General features: G+C 44.8%; 1 protein-coding gene across 2 annotated transcripts; it reads right to left on the minus strand.

The window, feature by feature from the left end:
* Positions 1 to 1,391: 1,391 nt before the first annotated feature.
* LOC116364452 (activating signal cointegrator 1 complex subunit 1-like) lies at positions 1,392 to 17,464 on the minus strand. 2 transcript variants are annotated; one of them, XM_031817579.1, is made up of 9 exons: positions 17,247 to 17,464; positions 15,515 to 15,620; positions 13,423 to 13,520; positions 12,210 to 12,388; positions 11,670 to 11,803; positions 10,689 to 10,808; positions 9,210 to 9,334; positions 6,005 to 6,072; positions 1,392 to 1,843 (listed from the first exon to the last, which is right to left on the minus strand). In XM_031817579.1, the coding sequence occupies exons 1-9, from the start codon at positions 17,362 to 17,364 to the stop codon at positions 1,727 to 1,729; spliced, it is 1,065 nt and encodes a 354-aa protein (XP_031673439.1). In that variant the 5' UTR covers positions 17,365 to 17,464; the 3' UTR covers positions 1,392 to 1,726. The 2 variants fall into 2 exon arrangements, with proteins under 2 accessions (XP_031673439.1, XP_031673440.1); XM_031817580.1 differs by lacking the exons at positions 1,392 to 1,843; positions 6,005 to 6,072 and adding an exon at positions 8,345 to 8,957.
* Positions 17,465 to 17,471: the final 7 nt, after the last annotated feature.

Below are 17,471 nucleotides of genomic sequence, written 5' to 3' on the forward strand. Positions count from 1 at the left end.
AGCTGAGCAGATTGTGACAGCAGAACATCTCTCTGAGGACAGGACAGGGGGAGGTGAATGTAGCTGAGCAGACTGTGACAGCAGAACATCTCTCTGAGGGCAGGACAGGGGGGAGTGAATGTAGCTGAGCAGACTGTGACAGCAGAACATCTCGCTGAGGACAGGACAGGGGGAAGTGAATGTAGCTGAGCAGACTGTGACAGCAGAACATCTCTCTGAGGACAGGACAGGGGGAAGTGAATGTAGCTGAGCAGACTGTGACAGCAGGACATCTCGCTGAGGGCAGGACAGGGGGAAGTGAATGTAGCTGAGCAGACTGTGACAGCAGAACATCTCTCTGAGGACAGGACAGGGGGAAGTGAATGTAGCTGAGCAGACTGTGACAGCAGAACATCTCTCTGAGGACAGGACAGGGGGAAGTGAATGTAGCTGAGCAGACTGTGACAGCAGAACATCTCTCTGAGGGCAGGACAGGGGGGAGTGAATGTAGCTGAGCAGACTGTGACAGCAGAACATCTCTCTGAGGACAGGACAGGGGGAAGTGAATGTAGCTGAGCAGACTGTGACAGCAGAACAGACACGGCAAGACAGGGGGACAGACAACAGTACTGATGGGGGGGGGCAGACAACAGCACTGACAGACAACAGCACTGACAGACAACAGCACTGACAGACAACAGCACTGACAGACAACAGCACTGACAGGGGGGGGGGGGGCAGACAACAGCACTGACAGACAACAGCACTGACAGGGGGGGGGGGGGGGCAGACAACAGCACTGACAGACTACAGCACTGACAGGGGGGGACAGACAACAGCACTGACAGACGGGGGGGACAGACAACAGTACTGATGGGGGGGGGCAGACAACAGCACTGACAGACAACAGCACTGACAGACAACAGCACTGACAGGGGGGGGGGGGCAGACAACAGCACTGACAGACAACAGCACTGACAGGGGGGGGGGGGGCAGACAACAGCACTGACAGACAACAGCACTGACAGGGGGGGGGGGGGCAGACAACAGCACTGACAGACTACAGCACTGAAAGGGGGGGACAGACAACAGCACTGACAGACGGGGGGGACAGACAACAGTACTGACAGACAACAGCACTGACCGGGGGGGACAGACAACAGCACTGACAGACAACAGCACTGACAGGGAAGTGACAGACAACAGTGTCACTGCCCCTCAAAATGCCTGCACACACACACACACACACACACACACACACACACACACACACACACACACACACACACACACACACACACACACACACACACACACACACACACACACACACACACACACACACACACACACACACACACCCTGCCTCCTCCACAGTATAATAAAGCCCGATAGAGCCCTCTGCTGGCCAACAGTAGAGTGCTTTGATGTCCTTCCTGAAGGGAGATTTACACTTCTGATTTTTGAGGAAATTTACCCTAATTGCTGAGATTTACCTCGTATGTTAAACAACTGTCAAAAAAAGTTGTAAATTACTGAAAACTGACCACTTAAAATGTACAACAATTTACAGTAAAGGTAATCAATGTAAAAACCACTGTTGTGTTCTCTCTCTTCTCCTCTCTCTCTTTACCTCTCTCTCTCTCTTTACCTCTCTCTCTCTCTCTTTACCTCTCTCTCTCTCTCTCTTTTTACCTCTCTCTCTTTACCTCTCTCTCACCTGAGGGAACGTTCAGGGGAGAGGTGGTCAGGAGAAGTTCAGAAGGCCAGCGGAGGTGTAGAAACCGGTGCAGTCGGTAGAATACCTCTGGGAAATCTGGACCGCACTCAGATCAAACTCCCCAAAATGGTACGACCCAAAGCTCTACGTTAAGAACAAGACAAGAGAGTTAGAACAATACTGTCAATCTGAGTGTTAATGTGTGTCCCAAATGACACACTGTTCCCTATATTAGTGCACTACTTTTGACCAGAAGAAGTGCACTAGATAGTGAATAGGGAGCCATTTGCTACACACACTAGGAAACCACTACTAACATTGTTATGTGAATCTCCTGTTTACACAAAGTAGTTCTACATGTCCACGTTGTGAACTGGACCAGAGTTTTGACGGAGGTTCTGGTTATATAGATACAACTACAGCATAACCCCGCTTAAATTCCACTTCACAACCATCAACAGAACGACATAACGATGATCTCTCTCTCTCTCTCTCTCTCTCGCTCTCGCGCTCTCTCGCTCTCTCGCTCTCTCTCTCTCTAAGATGGTGTTACTGTGGTTACTAAGGGCCCCGAGTGGCGCAGCAGTCTAAGGCATCCCTACAGACACCCTGGTTTGATTCCAAGCTGTATCACAACCGGCCGTAATTGGGAGTCCCATAAGGCGGCGCACAATTTGCCCAGCGTCATTGTAAATAAGATTTTGTTCTTTTAACTGACTTGCCTGGTGTAATAAAGGTTAAATAAAAATGATGAATGAAATAAACTTCTCCAGGGACATCATGGTACTGACAGAGACTCTCCAGGGACATCATGGTACTGACAGAGACTCTCCAGGGACATCATGGTACTGACAGAGACTCTCCAGGGACATCATGGTACTGACAGAGACTCTCCAGGGAACACATGGTACTGACAGAGACTCTCCAGGGACATCATGGTACTGACAGAGACTCTCCAGGGACATCATGGTACTGACAGAGACTCTCCAGGGAACACATGGTACTGACAGAGACTCTCAAGGGAACACATGGTACTGACAGAGACTCTCCAGGGACATCATGGTACTGACAGAGACTCTCCAGGGACATCATGGTACTGACAGAGACTCTCCAGGGACATCATGGTACTGACAGAGACTCTCCAGGGACATCATGGTACTGACAGAGACTCTCCAGGGAACACATGGTACTGACAGAGACTCTCAAGGGAACACATGGTACTGACAGAGACTCTCCAGGGACATCATGGTACTGACAGAGACTCTCCAGGGACATCATGTTGCTTCTCCAGGGACATCATGGTACTGACAGAGACTCTCCAGGGACATCATGGTACTGACAGAGACTCTCCAGGGACATCAGGGTACTGACAGAGACTCTCAAGGGACATCATGGTACTGACAGAGACTCTCCAGGGACATCATGGTACTGGCAGAGACTCTGCAGGGACATCATGGTACTGATAGAGACTCTCCAGGGACATCATGGTACTGACAGAGACTCTCCAGGGACATCATGGTACTGACAGAGACTCTCCAGGGACATTATGTTGCTTCTCAAATGGAACCTGATTCCCTGCACTGTTTAGCCAGGGCCCATAGGGATCTGGTTAAAAGTAGAGCACTATGTTTGGCTAGGGCCCATAGGGATCTGGTTAAAAGCAGAGCACTATGTTTAGCCAGGGCCCATAGGGATCTGGTTAAAAGTAGAGCACTATGTTTGGCCAGGGCCCATAGGGATCTGGTTAAAAGTAGAGCACTATGTTTGGCCAGGGCCCATAGGGATCTGGTTATAAGTAGTGCACTATATAATGACCAGGACCCATAGGGATCTGTTAAAAGTAGTGCACTATATAGGGAATAGGGTACGCTACTGCGCTGAAGGCTCAGTTTGTCATATCTAAACATTGGGAGGACCCCCAAGGTGAATTCAATTCTAACGTGAGTGTATGAAAGCCCTCTATAGGCTGCCATGCTGATTCATCCCAAACACAGGGCCTTCGGAAACTATTCAGACCCCTTGAATTTCCCCACATTTTGTTTTTACAGCCTTATTCTGAAGCGGATTAAATACAATTTCTTCATCAATCGACACACAATACCCCATAATACCCCATTGGGGCGGCAGGTAGCCCAGTGGTTAGAGCGTTGGACTAGTAACCGAAAGGTTGCAAGATCGAATCCCCGAGCTGACAAGGTACAAATCTGTCGTTCTGCCCCTGAACAGGCAGTTAACCCACTGTTCCTAGACCAGTTAACCCACTGTTCCTAGGCCGTCATTGAAAATAAGAATTTGTTCTTAACTGACTTGCCTCGTTAAATAAAGGTAAAATCAATAAAAAAGTATGTGTGGGACACAGAGGTTAGGTAGTTATTCAAAAACACTATTACTGCAGACAGAGTGAATCCATGTGACTTGTGAAGCAACATTTTACTACTGAAGTGGTTTAAACTTGCCAAACAATACTTATTGACTCAAGATATTTCAGCGTTTCCTTTCAAATTAATTCGTAACATAATTGAAAAAACTAAAAAACATAATTCCACTTTGACATTCTGTGTTGGCCAGTGACCTCTCAATGTAATAAATGTCAAATTCAGGCTGAAACACAAAACATGTGGAGAAAGCAAGGGGTCTGAATACATTTTGAAGACACTGATCATTGGACCTAATGAGGAAATGGAGGCTGATTGGGTGGCAGGGTAGCCTAGTAACCGGAAGGTTGCAAGTTCAAACCCCCGAGCTGACAAGGTACACATCTGTCATTCTGCCCCTGAACAGGCAGTTAACCCACTGTTCCTAGACCACTGTTCCTAGACCAGTTCCTAGGCTGTCATTGAAAATAAGAATTTGTTCTTAACTGACTTGCCTAGTTAAATAAAGGTTAAATTAAAATAAATTCCCAGTTCTAACAACACTCATAACATTCTAAATTCTTACGACTAATAAAATGTCATTGATCTTTTCAGTTATGGTTGGTTGGCGGTATCAAACCCAGCGTGTTGGGTTGGCTGGGACGTTAGGGTTGGCTGGGACGTTAGGGTTGGCTGGGACTTTAGGGTTGGCTGGGACATTAGGGTTGTCTGTCAGGAATATATTTCAGGTCCAATCAACACTCTGTTCCAGTGTTTCATGGTCCTGGGGAACCAATAGGTTTGACGAGCCAATTAGTGGAATCAGGTGTGTAGCGCGAGGGCAAAAACGAATATTATATAGTTATTTTATCCTTTATTTAATTAGGCAAGTCAGTTAAGAAGACATTCGTATTTACAATGACGGTCTACACCGGCCAAACCGGGACGGCGTTGGGCCAAATGTGCGCCTCCCTATGGGACTCCCAATCACGGACGGTTGTGATACAGCCTGGAATCGAACCAGGGTGTCTGTAGTGACGCCTCTAGCACTGAGATGCAGTGCCTTAGACCACTGTGCCACTCGGGAGCCCAAAATGAACAGAACGGTCCCCATTCAAGTGAATTATTCATAATATTTATATGTTCTTAATCCTATCCGATAGGCTAAATCCAGATAGATAGCTTTGGAAAAACTGGGCCCAGGACTAGAGCACTGCTCCATTCAGACAGACAGCACCAGGAATATAGCATATAGCATTGTAGTACTTACATTTTACCAGCAGAGGGCAGCTAATCCACATGAAACAGAGCCAGAGGTATTGTTGCATCACCTACCTGACTGGCTCCCATCTTGCTGACTGAATGGGCTGTCTACCATCTTACTGACTGAATGAACTGCCGACCATCTTACTGACTGAATGAACTGTCGACCATCTTACTGACTGAATGAACTGCCTACCATCTTACTGACTGAATGAACTGCCGACCATCTTACTGACTGAATGAACTGTCTACCATCTTACTGACTGAATGAACTGTCTACCATCTTACTGACTGAATGAACTGTCTACCATCTTACTGACTGAATGAACCGTCTACCATCTTACTGACTGAATGAACTGCCGACCATCTTACTGACTGAATGAGTGCTGCTAAATACATCTCACTGAGTGAGTGAGTCTGCTAAATCTTACTGCCTTATGTAAGCCCCGGGAGGCTTTATGTGTTCCTGGAATGTTCCTATTGCTTCTGTGAATAGTCGTTCCACCCAAAATATTATGGGAGTAATAGTCAAGAATAAAGATAACCGCCAAAAACATATTATTGCTCAATATAAGAGAGAAATGATCTCCTATGACACAGACCTAAAGGTTGTATTGTTCAACAGACAACAGGCAGGTAAAAAAGTACCACCAGGATGTTTATTTGTTTGTGTTGTTTGACCTCTGACCTTTAATATGTTCCTGGCATCGAAGGCCTCCCGCTCCTTCATGTTCTGCCTTCCTCCCCTGGCTTCGGCTGGAAAAAACACAACAAAAGATAGGTAAACCCTGATCACCGCGGGTAAACCCTGATCGCCGCGGGTAAACCCTGAGCACCGTGGGTAAACCATGAGCACCGTGTGTAAACCCTGAGCACCGAGCACCGCGGGTAAACCCTGAGCACCGAGCACCGCGGGTAAACCCTGAGCACCGTGGGTAAACTCAGAGCACCGTGGGTAAACCCTGATACTGATACTGTTTCCAAAATAGATATATTTGGGTGTTTTTGGAGCCTTTGTTGATGTTTTATCTGTGCCTCTGCAACTGCACAACGAGCATGAGGAAGTCTATCGCTGGTGGGGTATATTTCCTTACAACCAAGTCAAAAAAGGTGTCTGGACACTTAGAACACGACATTTACATCCAAAATACAGATTTGGTTAACAAAAAGGTGAACTTTGAAAAAAGGTCCTTTGACCCTAATGAACAAAACACACATCTAGTGTATTAGGTTTACAACTCTATTTATAAAATCTAAAAATGTGTGTTAATGAGGTTTAGTGGAGTTCAACGTCAACCACATTGTTTATTGCAACACTGTTCAAACCAGGTGGATATCCCTATGAACTGTTCTGGGAGATATGATCCTAAATGACTCTCGCTCTGAAAAACACGAAACAGATGACAGCCTTACCACCACCACCCTGATTGGTCAATGTCCCTGTCTGTTATGTAACAGATGTGATTCTAACAACATAATGCTGACCATTCATCTGGTATGTAGCAGTGACGTAACTAAAACACCGCATTCTGAGCAATTCAGAGCTATTCTGAGCTAGTCAACAACAAGCGCAGAACCAACAGTAACCTTTCCCTCCCTCCCTCGCTCTCTTTTTGGCCACAACTCTGTTTTTGTGCAACAGGGCAGAGTGTTTTCCAACAGCAGTGACAAGGGGTTTCATTCAAGTTGGCCGTGAATCAAGTCCAGCCCTAGTTCTTTCACGCATGAGTTTACACAGGGATGGCCAGCTGAGAGTGTGCAAGAGCACAGGACAAAGGGAGTGGTCTGTCCAAGAGCACAGGACAAAGGGAGGGGTCTGTCCAAGAGCACAGGACAAAGGGAGGGGTCTGTCCAAGAGCACAGGACAAAGGGAGAGGTCTGTCCAAAAGCACAGGACAAAGGGAGAGGTCTGTCCAAGAGCACAGGACAAAGGGAGGGGTCTGTGCAAGAGCACAGGACAAAGGGAGGGGTCTGTCCAAGAGCACAGGGAGTGGTCTGTCCAAGAGCACAGGACAAAGGGAGTGGTCTGTCCAAGAGCACAGGACAAAGGGAGGGGTCTGTGCAAGAGCACAGGACAAAGGGAGTGGTCTGTCCAAGAGCACAGGACAAAGGGAGGGTTCTGTGCAAGAGCACAGGACAAAGGGAGGGGTCTGTCCAATAGCACAGGACAAAGGGAGGGGTCTGTCCAAGAGCACAGGACAAAGGGAGTGGTCTGTCCAAGAGCACAGGACAAAGGGAGGGGTCTGTGCAAGAGCACAGGACAAAGGGAGGGGTCTGTGCAAGAGCACAGGACAAAGGGAGTGGTCTGTCCAAGAGCACAGGACAAAGGGAGTGGTCTGTCCAAGGGCACAGGACAAAGGGAGGGGTCTGTCCAAGGGCACAGGACAAAGGGAGGGGTCTGTCCAAGAGCACAGGACAAAGGGAGGGGTCTGTCCAAGGGCACAGGACAAAGGGAGGGGTCTGTCCAAGGGCACAGGACAAAGGGAGGGGTCTGTCCAAGAGCACAGGACAAAGGGAGGGGTCTGTCCAAGGGCACAGGACAAAGGGAGGGGTCTGTCCAAGAGCACAGGACAAAGGGAGGGGTCTGTCCAAGAGCACAGGACAAAGGGAGGGGTCTGTCCAAGAGCACAGGACAAAGGGAGTGGTCTGTCCAAGAGCGTCCAATAAAACTCTGTTTACTACTTCCGGAACAGGGACTGGGGCGCTCCTCTTCTCAGTTCACTGCAGCCAGCAACTGGAACGAGCTGCAACAAACACTCAAACTGGACGGTTTTATCTCTTCATTCAAAGACTCAGTCATGGACACTCTTACTGACAGTTGTGGCTGCTTTGTGTGATGTATTGTTGTCTCTACCCTCCTGCCCTTTGTGTTGTCTGTGCCCAATGTTTGTACCATGTTGTGCTGCTACCATGTTGTGCTGCTGCCATGTTGTTGTCATGTGTTGCTGATAAAAATAAAATAAAATATTTTATTTTTATAAACATTTGTATTATTTTATTTGATATATTTTTAATCCTAGGCCCCCGTCCTCGCAGGAGGCCTTTTGGTTGGCCGTCATTGTAAATAAGAATTTGTTCTTAACTGACTTGCCTAGTTAAATAAACATACATTTAAATCTAGGGGTTGTTATTGTTGTTATGGTTGTTGCTACATCCGTGTTGTTGACATGTGTTCATGTGATTATGCTGTTACTCCGTGTCCATCTTTATGCTGTGACTCCGTGTCCAGTGACTGATTTAATGGCCATCTTTATGCTGTTACTCCGTGTCCATCTTTATGCTGTGACTCCGTGTCCAGTGACTGATTTAATGGCCATCTTTATGCTGTTACTCCGTGTCCATCTTTATGCTGTGACTCCGTGTCCAGTGACTGATTTAATGGCCATCTTTATGCTGTGACTCAGTGTCCAGTGACTGACTTAATGTCCATCTTTATGCTGTGACTCAGTGTCCAGTGACTGACTTAATGTCCATCTTTATGCTTACTGACTCAGTGTCCAGTGACTGACTTAATGTCCATCTTTATGCTGTGACTCAGTGTCCAGTGACTGACTTAATGTCCATCTTTATGCTGTGACTGACTTAATGTCCATCTTTATGCTGTGACTCAGTGTCCAGTGACTGACTTAATGTCCATCTTTCTGAGTGGGAGGAGAATGAGGGAAACAGGCTCACATTATCAGGAGGATACTCTGGGTCAGTTTTAGACAGTGGAAAGCCTGCTTTGAGAGAGCAGTGACACTTATTTTGCATTTTCATTTCAAGTGCGTGTGTGTGTGTGTTTGCATTTGTACTCTAGTAAGTGTCCTTGTCTTCAAGATGAAGCTCCAATACACATACCTAAAACACACATCAGTGATGGCCATAGACAAAAACCACTTTCTTCATCCTACCTGAAGCATCCTTCCTGAACAGAGTGTTCATCACTGTGCCGTGCAGTTTCACTCTGTCCCATTCTCTGACCATCAGCCCCGAGGAAACAAAGTGGTCCACCAGCCGCTCCACAATGGTCTGCAGCCTGCACAGCATACAGTCAACACAGACAGTCAACACAGACAGTCAACACAGACAGTCAACACAAGAGTTAGTTGTTGTTACCTGGGAGCAACCCTCTCACACTGTTGACATGCTAACGATGAACATCATTTTAATGTACTAATTGTCACTCAATCTGTCATTAAAAAAGTTAACTGTAAAAATACTAATAATACTACATGGTATTTACAGTGCTTTCGTTAAGTACTCAGACCCCTTGACTTTTTCCACATTTTGGTACGTTGCAGACCTTTTCTAAAATGGACTAAATTGTGTTTCCCCCCCTCAACAATCTACACACACAATACCCCATAATGACATCACAATACCCCATAATGACATCACAATACCCCATAATGACATCACAATACCCCATAATGACATCACAATACCCCATAATGACATCACAATACCCCATTATGACAAAGAAAAAACAGGTTTTTAGAAATGTTTGCAAATGTATTAAAAACATAAAACATAAATATCACATAAGTATTCAGACCCTTTACTCAGAACTCTGTTGAAGCACCTTTGGCAGCGATTACAGCTTCAACTCTTCTTGGGTATGACGCTACAAGCTTGGCACACCTGTATTTGGGGAGTTCCCCAGGACTCCCATTCTTCTCTGCAGATCCTCTCAAGTTGTCAGGTTGGATGGGGAGTGTCGCTGCACAGCTATTTTCAGGTCTCTCCAGAGATCAATCGATCAGGTTCAAGTCCAGGCTCTGGCTGAGCCACTCAAGGACATTCTGTCACGCACTGACAACTGTAGGACCTTATATAGACAGGTGTGTGCCTTTCCAAATCATGTCCTATCAATTGAATTTACCACAGCTGAACTCCAATCCATTTGTAGAAACATACCAAGGATGATGAATGGAAACAGGATGCACCTGAGCTCAATTTACAGTCTCATAGCAAAGTATCTGAAATAATTTATTTTTAACACATTTGCAAATCATTAAAAAAAATCTGTTTTTGCTTTGTCATTATGGGGTATTGTGATGTCATTATGGGGTATTGTGATGTCATTATGGGGTATTGTGATGTCATTATGGGGTATTGTGATGTCATTATGGGGTATTGTGATGTCATTATGGGGTATTGTGATGTCATTATGGGGTATTGTGATGTCATTATGGGGTATTGTGTGTAGATTGCAGAGTTTTTTTGTTGTATTTAATCCATTTTAGAATAAGGCTGTGTCAAGGGGTCTGAATACTGAATACTTTTCCCAAAGGCACTGTATATAGTGCTTTTCAAGGAGCCAGAGTCACTGTGGTACAAACTGTGGTTAAAGAAAGAGACATGAGAGTATCCAGGAACCAGACTCTTACTTGTCCGAACCATCTTTCACTTGGACCTTGGCATACAGGACATCCACCATGGCTGGGTCATCGTTCATGTACTCAATCCCTGTCACCTCCAGCGGGAGAGGCTTCCCTTCTGTGATGGTCCTGAAACATAACGTGGGTTACATGACAGAACATGACATAACATAATGTGGGTTACATGACAGAACATGACATAACATAATGTGGGTTACATGACATAACATGACATAACATAATGTGGGTTACATGACAGAACATAATGTGGGTTACATGACAGAACATGACATAACATAATGTGGGTTACATGACAGAACATGACATAACATAATGTGGGTTACATGACATAACATGACATAACATAATGTGGGTTACATGACAGAACATAATGTGGGTTACATGACAGAACATGACATAACATAATGTGGGTTACATGACAGAACATGACATAACATAATGTGGGTTACATGACAGAACATGACATAACATAATGTGGGTTACATGACAGAACATAATGTGGGTTACATGACAGAACATATGTTACATAACAATGTGTGTTACATGACATGACATAACATAATGTCTTACTTGACATGACATAATGTCTTACTTGACATGACATGACATAACATGTCTTACTTGACATGACATGACATAATGTCTTACTTGACATAACATAACATGTCTTACTTGACATAACATAACATGTGTTACTTGACATAACATATGTTACATAACATGACATAACAATGTGTGTTACATGACATAACATGACAGAACATAGTGTGTTACATGACATAACATAATGTCTTACTTGACATAACATGTGTTACTTGACATAACATGACATAATATAATGTGTGTTCCTGGCTCCAACTCAAATTTCTATACAATCCCTACAATCTAGATAGGGATAGTCCCTCCCTGTTTCAGTCTGTTTTCATCTGTTTGATTCCTAATGAACATGACCCAGTTGTCAGTACGTACTTGATAAAGTCCTGACAGTGCTGGAGTTGTTTACATGCTTGGGTCACTTCCAGGTCATTCAGCAGAGCCAGGGTGCCGACTGTTAGATGGAGCTTAGCAGGATTCTGGAAGATGCTTCCATCTACTCCGTGGTCCTTAACAAGAGAGGAGAGAGACCTGCGATGAACTGACCGCACAGAGAAGCACTGTAGGGTGAAGTTGCCCTTAGACACTGATCTTAGGTCTGTTTTGCATTTACCTCCACTAATGGTTGAGATTAGTATTGGAGGAAGAGGAAACTGATCCTAGATCTGCACAATTTAACCCTTAGAACCAGACAACCAGAGAAACTAAGACAGGGACCCAAGATCTCTGATAGCTATTCAGTCAATATAAACACGAATGGAATAGAGTCAAGTCTCAAACTGGAGTTTGAGACTATTATGCACGATTTTACAGATTGTCATCCCTCCCATCCGCCACACACGCACTCACTGACACACACACACACACACACACACACACACACACACACACACACACACACACACTCTTCCTTACCTGAGAACACTGCTCCAACACCTCCTCTTTAAACCTCAGGAATCCATCTTGAACTTGAGGGTGGTTAAGAGCGAACGACAGGAAGTGGGTGAACGGCTGCTTCTTGCGAAAGCTCTGCACCAGGAGCTCGACACGAGTCACGGCAGAGGACACCGCGGCCTTCTGGGAGCCAGTGATCACTGGAACAAATGCGAGACCGTTATTGTGTGACTGTAAATGTGAGACTTTTATTTTTGATATCCCATGATCTAGCCCTTAGGAGAAGAGCAGAGGTTCATGGATAATGCTTCAGTCTTGAGTTTTGTGTGGTTGCTGGAACCACGTTCTTGGCTGACTTTTATTACTCAACTCATTAATATGCGTTATCCAGACAGAAAAAAGAAATGGGCAAAATAACATTTCGATTTAGAGCAATAAAGAAATGGAATAAATTAACTGAGAAAACTAGAAACCTTTCAATATATAAGTTTAAACATTATTTAAAAACAATTTAAATATAGTGGATGAAGAATCAAGATTTTTTTTAGATGGAGTATTTATTGGGTCATTATGCTAGTGTATTATGTATGTTTGTAATAGTGTGTTATATGTGAAAGTGTGTTTGTATTATAAATTGTATTTTAATGTTAAGGACTCTTGGAAGATTAGTCCAAATGGGGACTAAAAGAGATCCTAATCAAATCATTAATATGAGTTGACTGCTGACAGAAAACCACTGAAATTCCCAGAGGTACAGAAAGAAGAGTTTTGCTAGACTGGTCCCAGGTCTGTTTGTGCTTGCATAGTGAACTCCTATAGTCATTGTTAATCACTTGCCTAGTTAAATAAAGGTTAAATAAAATAAAAATATGAATTGTCTTGTAATTCCGACCATAGGAGTTGGTGAGACGGCCCAAACAGTCATTATATGGGACGAGGCTACAGTGTTGCACCAGTATCTTTACTATAGACCTCTGGTTTGGGCTGGTCTCCAAGCTCTGGACCAGGGTGTTACGTGCGGCCTGACCCTTCTTCAAGAAGGCTGAAAGAGGGCTCAAGCTCTGGTCCAGGGTGTTACGTGAGGCCTGACCCTTCTTCAAGAAGGCTGAAAGAGGGCTCAAGCTCTGGTCCAGGGCGTTACGTGCGGCCTGACCCTTCTTCAAGAAGGCTGAAAGAGGGCTCAAAGCCCTGGACCAGAGGTACTGGTCTCTCCGCTAATAAAAACGCCACTCACCGATCTGTCCTTCCACTCCTTGTTTTGGAATGTGGATGTCTGTCTTTGTGTCTGCCTCGAGTCTTCTACGTGTCTCTCCTTTCCTTCCAATGATGTATCTGTTAAAAACAACAACACACTTCTCTGGTTAGTACATCGTATCCTTGATTTTCATTGAAGATGTGCACATAGCCCAAATGAAACACACACACACACACACCTAATTTGCCTAAAATATTACGCTGTTACCATGGTTACCTGATATTTAAATGTGACGGTAGGAAGTGGAGATAAACACAGAGGATTATTAACCAGACTTTATGGGGCGTCGGTCTGTTTGACTCTGTCAGCTTGTATTCCTGCTACACTACATGGCCAAAAGTATGTGGACACCTGTTCAAACATCTCATTCCAAAATCATGGGCATTAATATGGAGTTGGTCCCCCCCCCCCTTTCCTGCTATAACAGCCTCCGCTCTTCTGGGAAGGCTTTCCACTAGATGTTGGAACATTGTTGTGGGGGCATGCTTCCATTCAGCCACAAGAGCATTAGTCAGGTCAGGCACGGATGTTGGGTGATTAGTCCTGGCTCGCAGTCGGTGTTTCAATTCATCCTAAAGGTGTTCGATTGGGTTGCGGTCAGGGCTCTGTGCAGGCCAGTCAAGTTCTTCCCCGGTCATTGTCATGCCGAAACAGGAAAGGGGCCCTCAAACTGTTGCCACAAAGTTGAAGCACAGAATCATCTAGAATGTCATTGTATGCTGTAGCATTAAGATTTCCCTTCCCTGGAACTAAGAGGCCTAGCCCGAACCATGAAAAACAGCCCCAGACTATCACTCCTCCTCCACCAAACTTTGCGGTTGGCATTATACATTGGGGCAGGTAGTGTTCCTCTGGCATCCGCCAAACCCAGATTCGTCCGTCAGACTGCCAGATAGTGAAGCGTGATTCATCACTCAAGAGAACACGCTTCCACTGCTCCAGAGTCCAATGGCAGTGAGCTTTACACCACTCCAGTCGAAGCTTGGCATTGCGATCTTAGGCTTGTGTGCGGATGCTCGGCCACGGAAACCCATTTCATGAAGCTCCCGAACAGTTCTTGTGCTGACGTTGCTTCCAGAGACAGTTTGAAAGTCGGTAGTGAGTGTTGCAACCGAGGACAGATGATTTTTATGCGATACGTGCTTCAGCACTAGGCGGTCCCGTTCTGTGAGCTTGTGTGGCCTACCACTTCGCGGTTGAGCCGTTGCTGCTCCTAGACATTTCCACTTCACATTAACAGCACTTACTGTCGACAGGGGAAGCTCTAGCAGGGCAGAAATTTAACAAACTGACTTGTTAGAAGGTAGCATCCTATGACAGTGCCACGTTGAAAGTCACTGAGCTCTTCAGGAAGGCCATTCTACTGCCAATGTTTGTCTATGGAGATTGCATGGCTGTGTGCTCAATTTTATACACCTGTCAACAACGGGTGTAGCTGAAATAGCCTAATCCTCTCATTTGAAGGAGTGTCCACATACTGTTGTAGATATAGTGTATGTGAAATGAGCACGGGCAAAGTGTGTATGTATTTTCAATCTTCTGATGCATGGCATGTAGCCAAACGTTGTCGCCTGAACCACATTTCCTTCGCAATCAGCTGGAAGTGCTTGCGTCTACTGCAAATTAAAAGTCTGCAACGTTCGGTCTCTGGTACGGTTACACATGGCCATTGTTTACATATTGTGCTAAAATGTTTACGTCGCATACAAATTGCGTGAAGTATTGAAACTCCAAACCAACAGAACCATATGCAGACCAGCGTACTGAATGTCCTGCTAAAAACGCTTCCCTGTGGACAACGGGTAATGTAAATCCAAATGAGGTTTATTCAACATTTTCATCTGTAATGGGACGGTTCGGGAAATGTTGAGCTCACGCGTTAGAGACGAGAGTGTGGGTCATCTAGTCCCGGATTCTAAAATGGACTAACAACCTCATATGCAGTCATCGACTCATGATGTGCATCCCAACTGGCACCCTATTCCCTTAAGGCTTTGGTCAAAAGTAATGCACTATATAGGGGATAGGGTGCCATTTAGGGCGCATAGCCTACATGGTGTTTGTAACTCACTTGTAAAGAACACTTGGGACATCAATGGCACAGCTGAAACCTTTGTCAGTCTGTTCTATGGAGTGGCTGTCACAGAACTCTTCTTCTTCCTCAAACTGTTCACTTGCTAATCAAAACAACAAAGTGCATTTGTGAGATTGGCAAGAATATGTTGGTGTTCCATAATAGGTGCAGCAGGGACAAATGGGAGAGGAGACAGCTACATTTAGAGGAGACAAGCATCCCTCAAAACAATGTGGTGGTCAATTGGTCAGCTATAACTAGCTAAGTCTCAGTAGAATAAAGTCAATAATCTGTTAGTACTGTACAGTATTGTAGCCATCTGTCTTATCTAGCTAGCTAGCTACAGTGCCTTGCGAAAGTATTCGGCCCCCTTGAACTTTGCGACCTTTTGCCACATTTCAGGCTTCAAACATAAAGATATAAAACTGTATTTTTTTGTGAAGAATCAACAACAAGTGGGACACAATCATGAAGTGGAACGACATTTATTGGATATTTCAAACTTTTTTAACAAATCAAAAACAGAAAAATTGGGCGTGCAAAATTATTCAGCCCCCTTAAGTTAATACTTTGTAGCGCCACCTTTTGCTGCGATTACAGCTGTAAGTCGCTTGGGGTATGTCTCTATCAGTTTTGCACATCGAGAGACTGACATTTTTTCCCATTCCTCCTTGCAAAACAGCTCGAGCTCAGTGAGGTTGGATGGAGAGCATTTGTGAACAGCAGTTTTCAGTTCTTTCCACAGATTCTCGATTGAATTCAGGTCTGGACTTTGACTTGGCCATTCTAACACCTGGATATGTTTATTTTTGAACCATTCCATTGTAGATTTTGCTTTATGTTTTGGATCATTGTCTTGTTGGAAGACAAATCTCCGTCCCAGTCTCAGGTCTTTTGCAGACTCCATCAGGTTTTCTTCCAGAATGGTCCTGTATTTGGCTCCATCCATCTTCCCATCAATTTTAACCATCTTCCCTGTCCCTGCTGAAGAAAAGCAGGCCCAAACCATGATGCTGCCACCACCATGTTTGACAGTGGGGATGGTGTGTTCAGGGTGATGAGCTGTGTTGCTTTTACGCCAAACATAAAGTCTACCAGGTCTTGGTAGATTTGCAGTGGTCTGATACTCCTTCCATTTCAATATTATCGCTTGCACAGTGCTCCTTGGGATGTTTAAAGCTTGGGAAATCTTTTTGTATCCAAATCCGGCTTTAAACTTCTTCACAACAGTATCTCGGACCTGCCTGGTGTGTTCCTTGTTCTTCATGATGCTCTCTGCGCTTTTAACGGACCTCTGAGACTATCACAGTGCAGGTGCATTTATACGGACACTTGATTACACACAGGTGGATTGTATTTATCATCATTAGTCATTTAGGTCAACATTGGATCATTCAGAGATCCTCACTGAACTTCTGGAGAGAGTTTGCTGCACTGAAAGTAAAGGGGCTGAATAATTTTGCACGCCCAATTTTTCAGTTTTTGATTTGTTACAAAAGTTTGAAATATCCAATAAATGTCGTTCCACTTCATGATTGTGTCCCACTTGTTGTTGATTCTTCACAAAAAAAATACAGTTTTATATCTTTATGTTTGAAGCCTGAAATGTGGCAAAAGGTCGCAAAGTTCAAGGGGGCCGAATACTTTCGCAAGGCACTGTATAGTTAGCTGGGGGTGTAGGGAGCTAGCACCACTGAGGTATAATGGCTAGCACTGATGACCTAGCTACCTGGTGGTCCCATGTAGGAGTCGTCCTCTTCCCCCTCTTCATACTGGTCTTCTTTGATAGTATTTCTTCTGTATACTCTTCCACTTATGTTGATCAATGATGGACGTAAGATTTCCATTGTAGCAGTTATCTTGAACAGTAAATAAAACGAGATATACTGTAGTGAATAGTAGCTGCCAACTACGTGTGGGCTCTTTGCGACATAAGGCAGTTTGACGTAAAGTA

Source organism: Oncorhynchus kisutch, unplaced genomic scaffold (genome assembly GCF_002021735.2).
Source record: "Oncorhynchus kisutch isolate 150728-3 unplaced genomic scaffold, Okis_V2 scaffold1079, whole genome shotgun sequence".
Classification (NCBI taxonomy): domain Eukaryota; kingdom Metazoa; phylum Chordata; class Actinopteri; order Salmoniformes; family Salmonidae; genus Oncorhynchus; species Oncorhynchus kisutch.